The sequence below is a fragment of the Elephantulus edwardii genome, unplaced genomic scaffold, assembly GCF_000299155.1.
Source record: "Elephantulus edwardii isolate Elephantulus edwardi_28Jun2011 unplaced genomic scaffold, EleEdw1.0 scaffold00206, whole genome shotgun sequence".
Classification (NCBI taxonomy): Eukaryota; Metazoa; Chordata; class Mammalia; order Macroscelidea; family Macroscelididae; genus Elephantulus; species Elephantulus edwardii.
In genome coordinates, this window is record NW_006399956.1 from 3,006,557 (window position 1) to 3,024,826 (window position 18,270).

The 18,270-nt window shown below is 37.4% G+C and overlaps 1 protein-coding gene across 5 annotated transcripts in view; it reads right to left on the reverse strand.

The window, feature by feature from the left end:
• The window catches only part of SOX5 (SRY (sex determining region Y)-box 5), a 610,606-nt gene that overhangs the window by 169,442 nt on the left and 422,894 nt on the right, over positions 1-18,270 (reverse strand). For all 5 annotated transcript variants that reach the window (XM_006897210.1, XM_006897209.1, XM_006897211.1 and 2 more), the window contains one exon: positions 17,331-17,416. In XM_006897210.1, coding sequence (XP_006897272.1) covers positions 17,331-17,416 — 86 coding nt within the window. The remainder of the gene's footprint in view (positions 1-17,330; positions 17,417-18,270) is intronic.

The following is an 18,270-nucleotide window of genomic DNA, read 5'->3' on the forward strand; positions in this document are numbered from 1 at the left end:
CACACACACACACACAGTATTAGCTTGATGTTGGCTTTTTTTAGCCATTACCTTAGGCCCCTATGGTCTCTAGTTACCTTCACTGCAAACATATGGTCTTGCAAATCATCAACAGCTGTGGAACTAGGAAGGAAAGAGAGAGAGAGAGAGAGAGAGAGAGAGAGATCTGCCCATATTGGGCGGCAACTTCTGATGGAGACTGGAACAAGAGCCTGATGAGATCTTGGTGGCAAGGCCCTGATAATGGTGGTGGAGAGACTGTGACATTGCTGTGGAGAAACTGTGGCAAGGTGTAACCAGATGAGCCCTGAGACAGAGGACAGAGTTACAGGTTTTGCTGTTCTTGACAGATGATTGAAGGAGAAGCTGATTTATAACTATTCTGAGGCAAACTTTGCTGGATGATTTGGATTTGACTGTTGAACTGAAACCAGGACTTCTACTAGTTAAGGAATGGTGTTTGTTGTTAATTTGGTTAAGGACTTCTGGACTAAATATAGACGTGTATTGTGAGATATTCTTTGCCTCTTCCACTCTCCAGCCTATTTTCCTAATAAATACCACTCTTGGTACCACAACTGTGAGTTAAGTCTATGAGTCAATAACAAATAAATGTACCTCTTGCTGTTGGTGTGGCCCTAGAGGAAATAAAAGGTTGGGCCGTGGGCTCTTTATCTGTTTTGTTCTCTGGGGTAGTGAGGGTCTATGCTATTCTCATTAGCTTTGGCCCTTTCATGTTCCATTTTTTACTCATTTTTCAACACATGACTGTTACTGTTAGATTCCACTGAGTCACCTGTGACTCACAGAGATCCTGTGCACAACAGATCTGAAGCCTGCCCTATGCTGAGCCAGTATCACTGACTCCAACACACCTATCTTCACTGCCCGAGTTACTGTATCAATCCATCTCGTCCAGGATCTCCCTCTTCTGCACTGTACCTCCACCCTTCTGAGCATAATACCCTTCTCCAAGGACCGGTCTCTCCTAGCCATGTGCCCAAATTATGTAAGACAGAGCTTTAAAATCCTAGCCTCTAAGGCATCTATCTGAGATAACTTCCTAGGCAATACCGCAAATGGTATGAAGACAAAGAGTCTTCAGTAACAGCAATTAAGTCTCATCAGATGTATGTAGATAGGATAATGGTTACACTGGAAAGGGAAATTCATCATCTTTTTAGATGGGAATGAAAAGGCTGATTCTGTTGACAACCATGATTCAATAGGATTGGTTCAATGTGGCAAGCTTCCTGATTACCTATGTGTCCCTATCCCAAATTTAATGATCCAACTCATTCTCCATTAAGACCCTCACAACTATTCAATATTAGAATCTTCATTAGATTTGTAATTCAGTCATGTTTATTATAATACACTGAGTTTAGTTCTTGGCAATACCAGTTGTTAAGACAAGAAATAAAGCTTTGTTCCAAGCACAAGTGATAATATTTAGATTTCTTATACAACCCTTAAGCTGAGTGTGAAGTCCTGAACTCAGCTCTTTCCTTAACCCTTTTGTAATAAAAGATGTTATTAGCCAACAAATGTAAATACATTTCCCATTTTGACAAAAATATAGTAAAGTAGTAAGTATGTAATTACCTAGGGCCTCATCTTTCACACCTATTTAATCCATAGGTAGTGGAATTTTAGGCATGTCTGTTGCCTCTGAATGCTATGGATTAGCTGTGACCTTTTTACCACTGGAAAGAACTCTACAAATTCTTTAAGACTATGAAGAGTTGAGAACCATATCAGAACACACATCCTTATGACTTAATTCCTCTAGAATCATTCTCACTAGGCTCTGTAGAGGAGCAAAACCAATTAAGCAAGCATCTACCTCTTTATCTACCTTTCAATCTATGTATTATCAATTTGAAAGATATACCTTATGAAGTTACAGAAGTTGGTAGATTCCAAACCTGTGGTTCAAGCATTAGATTTCAGGCTTCTTCTGAATGTAGTGTTGCAAGGGCTGATGGTTCTAAAATTGGCAGATGAGTGCCAAGGGTATTTGGATAAAGTCCCAAAAACCGGAGATCAGATAAGATTAGTTTCCAAGAATGAAGATCAGGTGCAGGAATGAGAAAGAGTGAGCTAGAAAATTCATATTAATTAGGGGCAGGCTACATTCTCAAGGCACCAGATCAGCTTTCAACAGGTTTATTTTTCATTGATTCTCTGCTAATATTAGATGACAAAATAAAGGTTGATCATTATATATTATGCCATAAAGGAGAAATTAGTCCAAGTTCTTCAAACTCTAAGATAATAGCTAAGTCAAATTGATAAACAGCATTAACCTTAACAGTAACCTAACTATGTTTTGGAATTTTTAGGTAAAAAAGAGTTAGCATGCCAACTGAAAGGTTGAAGGGTTCAGGTATCCCCTTCAAGGAGCCTTCATCTAGTGGTCTACTTCCGACTAGCCATTGAGAATCCTGCAGAGCACAGAAGCGTATTGTCATGAGTCTGAAGGGATTTAACAACCAGTAAGCATATTATTGTACATGAAGAGGGTGAAACCAAGTTTCTCCTTGGAGGCAAGGATTCTGAAGCTCTGTCTTACATACTTAGAGCATGTGGTCAGGAGGAACCAGTCCCTGGAAAAGGACATCATATTTGGAAGGGTGGAGAGACAGTGTAGGAAAGGAAGACACCTGATGAGATGAATTGACAGTCACTGGGGTAAAGGGGTTAGGTTTGTCAGAGTCAGTAAGACTGGCTCAGGATAGGGCAGGGTTCAGACCTACTGTACATAGAGTCATTATGAGTCACAGGCTACTAAATAGCACATAACAACTACAACAGTAGCAGCATATTATTGTTGAGAGAATACCTGTTAAGTATTCTTAATACAAATTAAGAAATACCAATCAAGGTGCCATCCAGGAATGGGCATGCTTTTTGATCATAAAATCTGGCTTTGACAGATTACCTTACTTTTGTGTAAGCATTGATAAAATATGAAATATATATTCCAAGTTTATAATTTATTTTGCTGATTGGTTCAACCAAAACATGGCAATGTTTGTGTCTGCTAATGATTCTCTTAGCATGTATTGAGACAATGTGAAGTTGCTCAAAACAAGGAAATGGAAAAAAATAGCATGAAAAAGATGCTGCTTATATTGTCTCCATTGTCCACACATCAAACAGCTCCTGGTTATCCTAGGGGTTGTAATAACTATGGAAGCGGTTCTTAACAGGTTCTTCCTTAAAGGGGATTCTTGAAAACTGCTGGGCTCTGACTCTAGCCCATATGGGCTTGGAAAAGTCAGAGAAATTGTTGGCTGCACTTTTTCAGGCCTATTTGCATATGTTCTTTAGTATGCAGAATGTCTCTGTATATAATTTAATTGTTGTTGGGTGGTGGGGTTCTTTTTGCCTCTATTAATACATATGCAAATGACTCACTCTTGCAGCTGTGCTGTATTAATCATATGTGTGTTTCTGTCTGTCTGCCCTGCAGGCTCAGGGTCGAAGAGAGGGGGAAAAGGGAATTCAGTCTTTTAACCTGCAAGAAACTCACTCATGCAGACAGAAGTTCTATAGCAAACAGCTCACTAGTGTTGCAAGTGAAATGAGAAGTTGATCATTTTTCAACCTGTATGTAAATACTACCACCTAAAAGTTAAGTGGTGTGGTAGGGTATTTTGGCAGTTTACATTCATATTTGTAAATAATTTACTGAATAAAAAGGGTAAAAATATTCATATTTAGATGTTACAAAATGATTATTTCTTCACTATTGATTTTCTGGTCTTGTTTCTCTTAGTTACATAAAGCCATGGTCAGTGACTCACAGTGCTCTAGAAAATAGAGGTTGTTTATTTTTGTCTGTCATAATCCCTGATCTCCTTCAAGACTGAAGGAAGGCTAATAAGAAGATGAACTTGAGTTTTTCATCTATGGCTACCTTGATGTTACTATTCTCTATCAGATAGAAACTTAAGCTTTTTGACTATGACTGTATATGTATTTGAAAGCAATGGGAAAAGGATAGATTCCAGTTGATATTCTGTATGATTCATTCTCTAACACGATCACGCGTCATCTATCATTTACTCTGTCCCAGGGAGCAGGTTACTGATGTTAATAGTTCCTGGAAGTATAACCCCATATGATTCATTTATTAAAATTTAGAATGGTAAGTCTTTAATCCATCATTAGTACTATGGATTTTTCTAGATAATCTTACAAAAAAAGAACACTAAAAGAACAATTCATTGAACAAAAATTCATTATTTAATGCTACTTGCTTCTTTGAGTAAAATTTGATCATCCAGGAAGATTTTCAGTCTATTTCTTTCTGCTTATCACTATTAATCATTAGTTGTAACCAACATTTTTGGCTTCCTATAGGTAGAACAGGTGGCAACCATCTTTTGGCCAACACAAATACAGTATTTATAAAGTGAGAAATAAGTGGATAAATATTTCCTTTCAATTTCAAATTTTAGAAGTCTAGTTAAAAAATAGAAATAGTATACTACATTACAACAATTACTATTAAAAATTCACAGTGCTGATTTAATAAATGTAAAATAATAAAATTAATGTAAGAAATGTTAGATGGACTGTTGCCATAATTTGGTTTTATTAATTAGAAACAGATGATCCATTTAGCTTAATTTATCTAGTCACAAATGTCTAAAAATTAAAAGTATATCTTTTTCTGGCTTAAATACTTTTTGTTTACTTCTCAATATTGAAATTCAATTAGTTCTCTTGTATAAATTAATGACCTTCCTTTAAGAAGAGGTAAGAGAAGGAAAACAAATATTAAAGGTATTATTGGCTTTTGGAGGGAAAGAAGTGGCTTAAAGAGAAAGAAGTTTAAAAAAAAGAAGAGAATAAACTCTCAATGTTAAACTGCTAACTCTCCTAATTGCCTAGTTATTACTTTATTCATACATTTACATTGCTTAGAAATAACTTACATCAATCAGTATTATATTGGCAAGATGGTCCTTATTAAGTAAAAATACTTCCATTAGTTCATACTTTTATGCCTCTCTCTCTAATTATATATGTGTGTATGTGTGTGTGTGTGTGCGTGTGTGTGTGTATGTATATGTATATATGTATTTGGAAGCAGGAGTGGCATCCACTTCCTAAACAACATGCCTCTGGAAGCTCTATGAACTTTGATAAATGATGATAGTTATAGAAAAACTTTAGGTCTTTTGTTCAAAGGGTTGCCATGAGTCGTGCTCAAATTGACGGCAATCAGAAACAACAATACACACACACACACACAATATGAAAAAATTAGGCAATATGCGGTATTTTGGTAGAGAAATCAAATTTCTTATAAATGAATTATCCCATAATAAATGTTCAAAACACCTTCTTTATGCAGCACCCATGATTACAATGAGCTGTATTGTGTTGTTGAGTCTGAACTGACTCATAACTGACTCTTCAGTAGTTTTAAGAGGCAGTAAATCACCCAAGGGGAGATTGTGCAGCCTTCTCCCATGGAGTAGTTAGTATATTCAAACTGTGTGACTTTGGGATTGCAGCACAGCTTCTTACTACTATGCTATCAGAGAAGGGGAGAAAAGGAAATCAACATATATATAACTAGAGATGTACTTTACACTAGAAAGAACTAGAAGAATAGGGACCAAAACCGTAAAATCCTTTTGTCTTTGAATAAACATCATTTGCTTCAGAAAATACTCATACATTATTTTATAATTGTCTTAAAAATTACTCTGACTTCGTGATTATTGATTCTAGTCACCAAATATTTAGTGAGTGCCTACTATTTGCTAGGAATGCATCTGGGTGGGTACTTGAAATACATTGTTGTATTGTTGCATGTGCCGTTGAGTCACCTACGGCTCATAGTGACCCTATGTCCAACAGCCATAAACCCTGCTCTATCCTGTGCCAATCTCACTGTCTCCGACACATTCACCCTGATTACCCTGTCACTGAATCAATCCATCTCATAGAGGGTCTTCCTCTCCTGCACTGTTCCTCCACCCTCCCAAGCATGACGTCCTTCACCAAGGAATGGTCCCTCCTTGAAACATATCCAAAGTATGTCAGATGAAGCTTCAGAATCCTTACCTCCAAGGAGCAGCCTGATTTAACCGTCTCTAAGGTGAACCTGTTTGCTTTCTTAGCAGCCCATGGTATATTCAATTTTCTAACACCACAGCTCAAAGGTGTTAATTCTCCTTCTATCCTCCATAGCCATTGTCCAGATCTCTGATGCATAGCAAGATCTCTGATGCATGCAATGACCATGTCCTGTATCAGGTGCACTATAGTCTCGAGAGTGACACCATTGCTCTTCAGTACTTTGGAGAGGTCCCTAACAGTAGACTTTCCCATCACAATACGCCTTTTCATTTCCTGGCTGCTGGTGCCAAGAGTGTTGATTGTGGAAGCAAACTAAAGTTGTTGACAATCTCTTCACCACACATCCTGATGCTGCCAATTAGACCAGTGGTTAGAATCTTTGTTTTCTTGACACTGAGCCTCAATCCATAGTGGAGGTTGTAGTTCTTGACCTTCTGCAGGAAGTACTTCAGGTCTCCTCAGTTTCAGCAAGCAGGATTCTGTCATCTACATAACACAGATTGTTGATGAATCTTCCTCCAATCCTGATGCCACACTTTTCCTCATACAGCCCAGCCTCCTGGATCATCTCTTCTGCCTATAGATTGATAAGGTATGGAGATAGAACACATCCATGGCAAACATCCTTCCCAATTTTAAACCATGCAGTATATCCCTGTTCTGACGACTGCCTCCTGGTCCAAGTAGAGGTTTTGCATTAGCACAATCAAGTGTTCTGGGATTCCTATTTTTCTCAGAGTCTGAGTAAAATAAATGATAATCTCTGCCCACATGGTGCTTATCTATTGTATTGGGAGAAAACAGATGGTGTGTATGACACACAATCAGCATGTAATCTCCTTTGACAAAGATGTTTATTGTTGTTGTTAGGTGTGGTTGAACCTAGTTCGTCTCATAGCAACCCTATGAACAGAAGATCTGAATCCCATTCAATCTTGTGTCATCCTCACACTTCCTGATACACAAGAGCCCATTATAGCCCTGGAAACCTGATGGAGTATCACCATGGGTAGTTGCAATGTACTCAGCAACAATAAGTTATATATATAGGGGTGAGGAGGAAAGAAAGAAAAGTATAGAAGAAGTAAATTTTCTGTGGATGAGTTACTTTATAATTTTAACTACAGTGGTTAAAGTATGCCTCAGAGAGATGCTACAAATAATAGCAATAATAAAAGAAGTGGGAAAATTCTGTGGATGAGTTACTTTATAATTTTAAATACACTGGTTAAAGGATGCCTCAAAGAAATGCTATAAATAATAACAATAATAAAAGAGGTGAGAAAATTCAAGCTAAGTATATGCTAGGCATATAGAGTACATCAGTAACTTTCTCTTATTTCTACAAATGCCAGAATTTTTTAATGGTATAGTTTAATTATCTATCTATCTATCTATCTATCTATCTATCTATCTATCTATCCATCTAATCTTAGTTAAATTCAAATTACTTATTTATTTCCCCTCCATGAGCCAGTGATACTTTAGATATCTCTATTCCTGCCATAGTCTCATTTCAAAAGATCCAGATGTTATTGAGTCAATTTTCCAGTCATGTCCATCCATGTGTGTCAGAGTAGAATCACACGGTCTTCAATGGCTGGTTTTTCAAGTGTTGTTTACCTTTCTTCCAGAGTACATCCAAGAGACTCAAACTTCCAACTCTTTCATTACCAATTTAATGCATTAATCATGTCACCACCCAGACACTCTTGTTAAAGCATGAGGACTAATTTATGTCAGAGACTAATCACTGATACTCACCTTCATTCTGACATTATCAAGTATTTATGAGTATGACTCATTATTATGAGTATGACCATTTGAGTAAGAGATATACAATTTATTATAATTATTTACTTTTTCACTTATTATTATGTGCCATTAAGTCAACTCCAACTCATAATGTCTCTATGTAAAACAACTTTGAAACCTGCTCTATCCTGAGCCAATCTGATTGTCTCTGACACACCAACCTCCATTACTCCACCCACTGAGTCAATCCATTTCATCCAGAGTCTTTCTCTCCTGCACTCCCTCCACCCTTCCAAGTATGTCCCTCTCCAAGGACTGGTCCCTACTTGGAACATGTCCAAAGTATGCCAGATGGAGCTTCAAAATCCTTGATTCCAAGGATCACCCTGGTTTCACCCTCTCCAGGACAGATCTGTTTGTTCTATTAGCTGTTCATGATACATTCAATACTCTTCTCCAGGATCACACTCAAAAGCGTTGATTTTTCTTCTATCATCCTTAGTCATTGTATAGCTCTCTGACGCATAGCAAGTAATTGCAAACACCATGACCTGGATCAGTTGTACTTCAGTCTCTACACTGATATCATTGCTCTTCAGTTCTCTGGAGAGCCCTCTGACAGCAGATTTTCCCAGTGCAATTCATCTTCTGATTTCCTGGTTGATGGTATGGGTGTTGACTGTGGAACCAAGCAAGCTGAAGCTGTTAACAATCTCAATCTATTTACTGCCTATTATAATGCTGCCAAATGGCCAAGAGGTGAGACTCTTTGTTTTCTTGATGTTGAGCTTCAATTCATACTGAAGACTGCAGACCTTGACCTTCTACAGCTGCAGTCCTTGACCTTCTACAGCAAAGGCCTCATGACCTCTTCAGTTTCAGCAAGGGAGGTTGTGTCAGCTGCATAACACGAGTTGTTAATGAGTCTTTCTTTAATCCTGATGCCACCTACCTCCTGATAGAGCCAGCCTCCTGGATGATCTGTTCCACATATAGATTGAAATGGTATGGAGATAGGATGCATTCCTGGCATACACCTTTCCTGATTATGAACCATGCAGTGCTTCCTTGCTCTGTTCAGATGACTATCTCCTGGTCCAAGTATAGGTTTTGCATAAGCACAATCAAGTGTTCTGGGATTCCCATTCTTCTCAGAGTTAGCCACAGGTTTTTGTGATCCATATAGTCAAATGCCTTGTTCATGGTTAGAAATTGATGGAATACCAATATACATATTTCAACAAACAGATGCTGTCCTGGACACATTCACCAGGTTTTACCAAGAAATCTGGAGGACAGCCACCTGGTCAACTGACTGGAAGAGATACGTATTTTTCCCATTCCAAAAAAAGGTCACCCAACAGAATGTGAATATTATTGAACAATAGCATTGATATCACATGTAAGCAAGATCCTGCTGAAAATTTTCCCAAAATGACCAGCACATCAACAGAGAATTGCCAAATGTGAGACTGGGTTTAGAAGAGGCCATGGCACTAGGGATATTATAGCCAATGTTAGATATACCTCAGCTAAAAGCAGAGAAAATCAGAGGAATGTCTATCTGTGTTTCACTGACTATGCATCATTGACTTTTTCACTTAGCAGATATTAACTGAACCTATGAAATATTTCAAAGACTGAGGGAACTGCAAACAATGATACTCAGTGACTTAAGATTAACATCTGGCAAACTGCAGAAGCAAGTAAAATAGTCAAATTCGTTGTCATCTAATCACTGAGCCTCCAGAAAGTTTTCAGAAGCTGTAAATTGAGTGGAAGGAGAAAACCTATATTTTTCTTGTGGAACTGTTAGATTTGAACTACTAGAAAGGTTCCACCTTTGGATTAACAGCACAACTCACTACAGACTATACCACCAAAGTTCCCTTGAAAACAAGACAGAATATATTGTACAAGTGTTACAAGAAGTAAAATATAGTATGTTTTGGCTACACACAGGAGCCATTCTAACCTATATTTTTAATCAAAGAAGTCTTCTGTGGGGAAAAAAGGAGGTTTTAAATTTGACAGAAGGAGATTGCCTATCTATCTCTCATGGAACACCAGGTAGATTCAAATCATGTACCTTTGCATTGGCAGCAAACTTTCTTACCAATAGGCCACCCGAGTTCCTTCAAAGTTTTCTGTGGGGAAAGTGAGATTTTAACACGGTATCTAAAGGGTAAATAAAAATTTGACCTGGTAACACTGATGAGAAATAGATTCCAGAGAGAGGATATGCAAAAGTCCAGAGGAGGGAAGAGGCTTAAAAACATAGGTGTTCTCTTAAGAGTATTTATTAGGAGGAAGATATGGCTAGACTTGAAAATGAGAAAGGCCATTCTTGGCAATGTGTAGCTATACACTAAATGGGGAAATCATAATGATATGAAGATCAATATAGGGACTGTTGCAGTAGACAAGGTAAGCAAGGGGGGTGCCCTAGTCCAGAAGCGGGACAATGGGGATAAAAGGGGAAAAAAAGATGAATTCCTGAGAAACTTAACTGTTGTAATCAATGGATTTGGTGAGCATACAAGAGAAGAGAAGAAGAAGAGAATTAAGGAAAACTCTTATGTTTCTTAGTTGGGTGGGAGATGGAATTGTGCCATTCACTAAAGAAAACGAGAGGATGAGGAGGTCTGAGAGCAAGGAAGAGAACTGGTGAGCTCCAATTTTGCTCTCAGTTTATGCTGCCTGTATATATATCTTTATTTCCTCTGGATAGTCAACAAGCAGTTAGACATATGGGTCTGAAGCACAGGAAAGACTTGAAAGGAAGAAGAGGCAAAAATGAATATTTCATTATAAAAGAAATAAAATGTTATTTTGGTACACTATGCTAATTTGTATTTTGTATATTTATATATAATCTACATTAAGCCAACTTCTTCCTATAAAAAATAAAAATATCACAGCGCTGAGAAATCCTTAACTGCTTTTAGAAGTACATAGGTTATTTTTTTATATAAATTTTTTTAATGGTAAGGATCTCGAGGGATGTAAAATAAAGTTTAAGTAATAAATGGTGGCTTATTTAAAGCATATCATTTTGCTTATATGTGTAAAATAAATATTTTAAGAAAAATAAAAGGCATGTAAATAAGGCCAACTGCAAGTAAGAATCTATTCAATGTCACTTAGATCTAGATGCGAAAAAGAAGCCCTTATATTAATATGTGTCTCTATGAAGCGGATGGAAAATGCCGAGTCTGAAGTAGACTGCTGTCATTATGAATCCTGTTACTTCTTTCAGTATTGTAATGCATGTAGAGTATTTGTGTTAGTGCCAATTAATCAGTGCTATTGTTATAATTTGATTAGCAGATTACTGAGTTAGCAAATGTCTTAAAAGGGGCAATGACTCCACAGTTTAAAATAAAATCTCCTACGCTTAGAGGAGGAAGTGCAATTGTTTAAAGACCAGGCATTTTTAAATTGTGTAACTTGGGTTCTTTTTTTCTTTATCAAACAGAGAAATGAATACAGAACACAAAGTACTGTTAACAAGAATTAAGTGTGATAATCTTTATAAAACTCTTACTAGAAAACCTAGCTTAGAAACTACTCCATAAACCATGACTTGTAGGAACTAGTGAGAACAGTTATTACAGCAATTCTTCTGGTTTAAATATTTTTAGATATAAGGTAAAGAAAGCAGCATCCTATGTTTGTTTGGTTTGGGTTTTTTCCCCCTTGTTGTGGTCAAATCAGATTCAACTGGAACAGGGGGAGATTGTCCTCCTTCTCCAGCAAAGCATCTGGTGGATTAGAACCATAAGCCTTTGGAATTGCAGTGCATCTACTTGCCACTAGGCCACCAGAGCTCCCTAGCATCCTATGTTTTATTAAAATATATGTGTGTTCCCACACTATTCCAAGGAACTCTGGTGACACAGTTCATAGCGTGTTGCATTGCTAATTAAAAAGCTGCATCATCACTAGTGGTTCTAATCCACCAACTGCTAAAAAGGAGGAAGCTTAACAGTCTCCTTTCATTACAGTTTACAACTGTTGGAATGTTGCTCTAGGTCAGAATCATCTCAATGGCAGAGTTGGTATAGTAGCCACGTGGAGCACTAGTAGTTGAGTGATGGATATTCCCATTTTCCCCATGGAGATCAGGTTCAACTCTCTACCGTGGTGCTTCATTTGCAGTCACCACCACTCTCCTTATGCCATCTTCAGTGTTATATGAAGCCTTTTAGTCTGTAGCTTTCAGACTGAGAGAGAATAGGAAGAAAGCTTGGTTGTTTTTTTTTTTTTTACATCAGTCCACTAAAACTCATGCATACAACAGTCTGCTGTGAACTGATCACAAAAGCGGCACCGAGCCGAGGAAGGTTTCATTCTGTTATGCATGAAGTCACTAAGCGTCAGGGTGGCTCTGTGGTAGCTAACAACAGCAACAAACATGCTACTTTCACCACCCCTGAATAAGGACGCATTTAAACAATCACTTTTCTCTTGCCAAGGCTACTGCAATTATTCCTTCAACAGGTTTTTCTGTTGTTTACCAACTCACTTTGCCTTCTGCTGCCGGGAGAAATGTAGCTCTGAGTTTATAACTCCCAGATTAAACAAAAACAAAACCCAAATGGAAACAGCCAACAAGCAGCTCATAAATGGTTACAAACAAGGTCGCCAGCAATCCGTACTAGACAACACCCACTTCTTACCCTCTCTTCCATTAACAAAACTTGGCCAAGTTGGCCTTATTCCGTGAACTTTCATGCTGCTTCTCACTTCTTTCTCATCTTTTCAGAGTACATGTGAGCAAGTTTCTGTGACAGAGGCGAGGTTAGCAACCGGCCGGGTCTACAGTTTCAAGGGAGACTGACAGTTTTAAGAAAGGTGCTCAATCCACCTATGCCAAGTTTGGAGGTAGAATTCATAAAAACTAGAAATGGCTGAAAGAAGGAAAAACATGCATATTGTTCCACAACTGAATGCTTGTTGAGCTAAAGAACTTGAAAGTTCACCCATTATGAGTATAATAAGGAGCTCTGGCAGCATAGTGTGTAACATATCATACTGCCAATCATAAGGACAGATATTTGAAGGCATCAAGTGCTCCATGAGAGAAAGATGGGTAGTCTCCACCCATAAAGATTTATAAACACAGAAACTCAATGGAGGGTTACAATGGGTCAGAACTAACTCAACAACAATGGGTTTGATGGGCATGGAGAGAGAATTTTTCCAACAATTTGATATTGGGGTTCAAGAGTGCAAGTAAACAAACACAGTACTGCCTGTTTTTTATTAAAGGTTTTCTAAATCTGGGGTGGTACGAAGAAGAAGGGTCAGGTGCTTGCTTCATATTAGGGACAGGATGATGCAGAAGTAGTATCACAGGCCTGAAAGGAGTTCAAGAACTTCTGTGGGAGGTTTTCCCCGAAAGAAATATTGAACCTATATATAAAAGAGGAGGTAGGATTCTTATCAGCTAAGCAGTTAATTGATGGGCAAGAGTGGAGATTCCCCAAAATGTTTGTCCTTGTCTCGGTATACTAGGAAACACTAGGAAAGGTTCCAAGAAAATGATACACATACTACCTTCAAGCTGCCTCAACACTTAATTGTTGCAGACTCAGAACTGACTAATGGTGGAACCTCAGTGGGTTTCTGAGGCTATAAATTACCCAGGCTGGTGGGGGATGGAGGGAACCTGGCCATCTTTTTCCCATGGAGCAGCCGGTGTATTTAAACTGCCAGGGAAACGCGGCTTTTGGGTTAGTGGTGCAACACCCTAAGAATTAGGCCACTAGAACTCCTCAGCTGTCCAGGAAGCATATTCTGCTCCCTTGTCTTTCCTCATACTGCATAAGTGAAGAAGCCAAAAAATAAACTGCATCATTCTACACTTATGATCTCTTAATCTAGGGGTTTTGTCTACTAACAGTCAGAAAAATAGTGAAATACGAGTTGGATATGAAAACAAAGTTTCCGATAAAATAGAGTTTTATTAACTGAAATGGAATTTAAATAAGTGAAGGGACCAGAAAATGGTCCAATGCAAGATATTAAGGAATGGATAATGGATATTTAACAGCATACAATTAAAAGCAGAATCTGGATAATATTAAAACGGGCCCATACATTACACTTCAATAACTTGAATCTTCTAAAAAGCTAGTTAACAAGATTGGGGTTGAGAAAGAACTTTTGACTAGCCATTATAATTAGTTTTGCTATAATGTGGGAATGTTCATTTGGAAGGTATACTAGAAAATACTTGGTTGCTTTACAGTGCAAGGAGAGAAGTAGAGGTCTCTTGAAATTCTGGTGAAGGGAAGAATTAAGATTTAGGGGACTGTGAATAAAATACCAGTAGTGAGTAGAAAAGTGAGTTGGTATAGGCCTCCAGTAAAGGTACAAGTGCCAATTTACCTTGTGGAAAAAATTAGTCTTTACCATATCTTGCTTGTTGGATTATACATACATCACAATTATACTTTTCATCAGCGAACGATGTGTGTGTGTATGTGTTTGTGTGTCTTTTAATAGCAGCAACAGAAAGAGTTTGGATTATTAATCTGTTTTGGATACTTTGAGATTCTATGTAAAACACAAATTTTAATTATATAGTATCATTTCTAGAAAAGGAATTATATATCCCATTATAGATCAAATTACAGGGTTTTTTTAAAGAATATACTTGTTTACATTTTAAGTTTTCTTTTTAAAGACTTTTTATATTTCTAAGTGGAAAGGGATCTGAGAATCACCTTATCAAATCAGAAACAGGATTTCACTATTATAAAATATTCTATATCCATCTTTCTCTCATTGTCAAGGAAATGGAAGCATCTCATACATGACCCTACCCTGGGGATCTGAGACTATAAATTCTTAGGAGAAGCTTTCCCATCTTTCTCTCTTAGGGCTGTTCGTAGATTTGAATTGTCAGAGAGACATGGGCTTTGAATTAACAACACAACTCCTATAGACCATACCACTAGAGATCCCTTATATCATCTCTTTGTTGTTGTTTTGTGCCCTTGAGTCAGGACCAACTCACAGCTGACCCTCCAGTGGATTTTCGAAGGTTATAAAGAATAGAGGAAGTTATTTCCCATCTTTTTCCTATGATGCAGCTGGTAGACTAGAACCGCATGCTTTTTCATAGACAGTGCAATGTATTATCCATTAAACCACCATAGCTCTCACACTATCTCTCTAGAAGAAAATGAAATTTTTGCTATCATAATAAAACATAAGGATGCATCCAAATTGCTATCACTTCATCTCACCTCTAACCCTACAGGGAAATGATGCAAAAATATGATAATGTTTTTGAAAACTGTTATTCTATGTCAAGTTCAATTGGCATAATGATAATACAATCCAAAAAGACAATGTCTATATCATATTTTGATGAGTAAGAATTGGAACTTAAAAAGTCTCTGAGTGACCATTTAAGGCATAATAATTTGTGTCTCCCAACTGCATCGAGGGAAAGGAAAGAAATTGAAAATGTACAGGAACAATTTAAATGATGAGTGAACCACATAATTCTCAGACTCTAAAACTCTGAGACCACAAGAACTAGATGATGCTAAACCATCCTTATTGTACTCTCTGAAAGGAATCACAACTAAAGGAGGAGGTAAATGTGGAACAAAACTCAAAAACAATAAGGAAGATAAAGATTACTGGTTTGATTGAGACTGGAGGAGCCCCCAGGACTATAGTCTGTAGTTATCCTGCAAACTAGCAATTGTATCCCCCACCTGATTCCATTTCAGCCACACAGCAGACTGACTTACAGGATGAGCAATAACACTAGGAAGATAATCAGTCTAGAATAATCAATCATATGATAGGAGATCAAAAGGGCAGCAATTTGTCAAGGGATAAATCTCAGAAAGTAAATAGATACAGAAAGGAAACAGGAAATACAGGGATGAAATGGGCAAAGTGCTCTTACATTTCAAAGATTGGAATTCACATCATCATACAGAATGTGTCTAAACTGCTGATCAGAATATCAATTTGCACTACAAACTCTCACTATCATGATAAATAGTTCAAACAAGAAAAAAACCAATATCTTAACATCCTAAATTTGTAAAACTCTCATTTGACACATTCAAATTTATTGTTGGATATGCTCTCCTTTAACTCTACTCTTCTTTTTACTTTTATCTATTACAGTATTTCCTTGTACTGTAGTTATTCCCCAGATGTCATTTCAAAGATAACAAATGTAGTGTTACTTCTATTGTCCTAGTATGGCTCCAACATTTTCCTAGGTATTTCCAGTTCAAAGAAGCAAGCAAACACACACACACACACACACACACACACACACACACACACACACCCCATGATTGCTCTTTGTAAAAAACAGGTAAAATAGAAAAGGAATATCATTAACTCCCATAGAACACAGTATGTCTCAGTCATCACATTAGGAGGTTTTCCTGTGAAACTCAACTGGGTTTTCAGAAACCCACCAGATCCACACTGACAAACCCATGGGCCAAACAGAGTCATGTACTTCTTGATGCTACAATAGAGAAATTTATTTTGCCTTATAGCCTAAGTTCCTCTATCAAAGCCATGCACTCTCACGAATACAATTTCATTTCGTTAAATATAACTGGTTTTGAATTTTGCTTTGCAGGTATACTATGGTTCAGGCTAAGGAAAATTTAAGACTTATTACAAGTCAAGATAAATCCCATTATCAGATGACTTTTTCCTTATTAAATGAGTACCCATAAGATGTGGAACAATGGAAACTGGATTTTTGTGGGGCCTTGATTCAAAGTTTTAAATAATTAATGACAGCTACCCTTGATACCATGATACTCTTTTTTCAACTCTAGAGACACACTTTTAGAACCACTTCCTTGTGCATCTGGCAAAATTATCTCTGATATTCTTAGATGCATAGAAAGAAGTATTCTGCAGAACTGAGAAGGTCTTAAGTGGGATGTTCAGGATAGACTTGCAGCCATCTGATCACTTGCTCTTTTGGTTTAGTTTTACTTGCTTGCCCAACTGAATTGGGCTTAGCAGGGGCATAAGGAATACTTGGGATACGAGAAAAATATTAAACACATGCTCCCTTAAGTTGGCTTAATCCACAATTATCTATTTGAATACCTTTTTAGCAGGGTTGCTTGGCTTGGCCCCCCCTTCCCCTTTCTGTCTTGATGGAGACCATTCTGGGACAGAATTACGGCAGACAGAAATCCAAACAAAAGTATAGCTCATTTGGTTAATCATACCAGACAACAGAAGCTTACATTAGGCTACCTTAAGTTGAAAAACTAGAGCCAAAAATTGAAAGACTCTACCTCTCAACTGGTGTTTGAGATCGGATACAAATAAATTTGAGAACAAAAAAGTCCAAGACAAACATCATGAGTCAGTTTTACTTTGTTTTAACATGATAATAGCTGTTTTGGATATTTACTTAACCTTTGTCTCTTGCACATTGTTTCCTGACTTACCTGCAGTTGGAGTGGGCCTAAGCCTGGTGTTGCTGCAGCAGCAGCTGCCATGGTAGTTGGGATCAGCTGAACAGGGTAAGGGTCACCTAAGTAAGAGAATAATAGAGGCGTCAGCACCTTTTATCTACTCTCCACCTGCAAATTAAACTCATGCATTCACTCTTTCCAAAAGCCTTCTTTTGTGTGCCTTGCTGAGGCCTAATGAAAAGCTCTATTGTGCAGCCTTTTACTAACACTCTTTTCACAATTCTGGCTGTGAGAGGAATGTGAATAAAAGGCACAAGCAATTAAGGCGGAAACCTCATCCTTTTTTCATGATGTATTTAGGAAAATGGGGGAAAGTGCGCATTGATCAGAGGGCTGCATTTTATAGTGAGCGGGTACACACTCACACACACACAGAGGGCTGACAATCTTGATATGATCACAGCAGTCCTTCAGTAAATTTCTAATATTCTACAAGTTATTTAACTAAGCTTATTTTAAATATAACTAAACTTATGTTTATCTTAACAAACTGAGCTCCACAAAAACAAATGCCCAATATCTTATCTTTTGGGTGCTATGCTACATACAGTTTGATTGAAATAAGCTCTCACATAAGTAATTTAAGGACAAATTCACAATAAAGAAGAGAGTTCATGCATTCTTTTAAGTTTTCTAATATACTAGTTGCCGGATATTTCAGAGATAAATGTTTGATAAAACATTTTACATGAAAACGGGAAAATAGATGATCACCTCCAAAGAATTTTTCCTATTACTATTTAAGAAGACAGCCAAATGAAACACAGAAAAACAATGATTAAGAATTAATTTTCAAGTTTTCTTATGTAAAGTATTCTTGGTAAAAATACAGAAATGTGCAAATACACATTATATATTCTTAGTTTTCACTCAGGGTTTTCATTTAGTAAAGAGATGCAAGAGATTTTCTGAA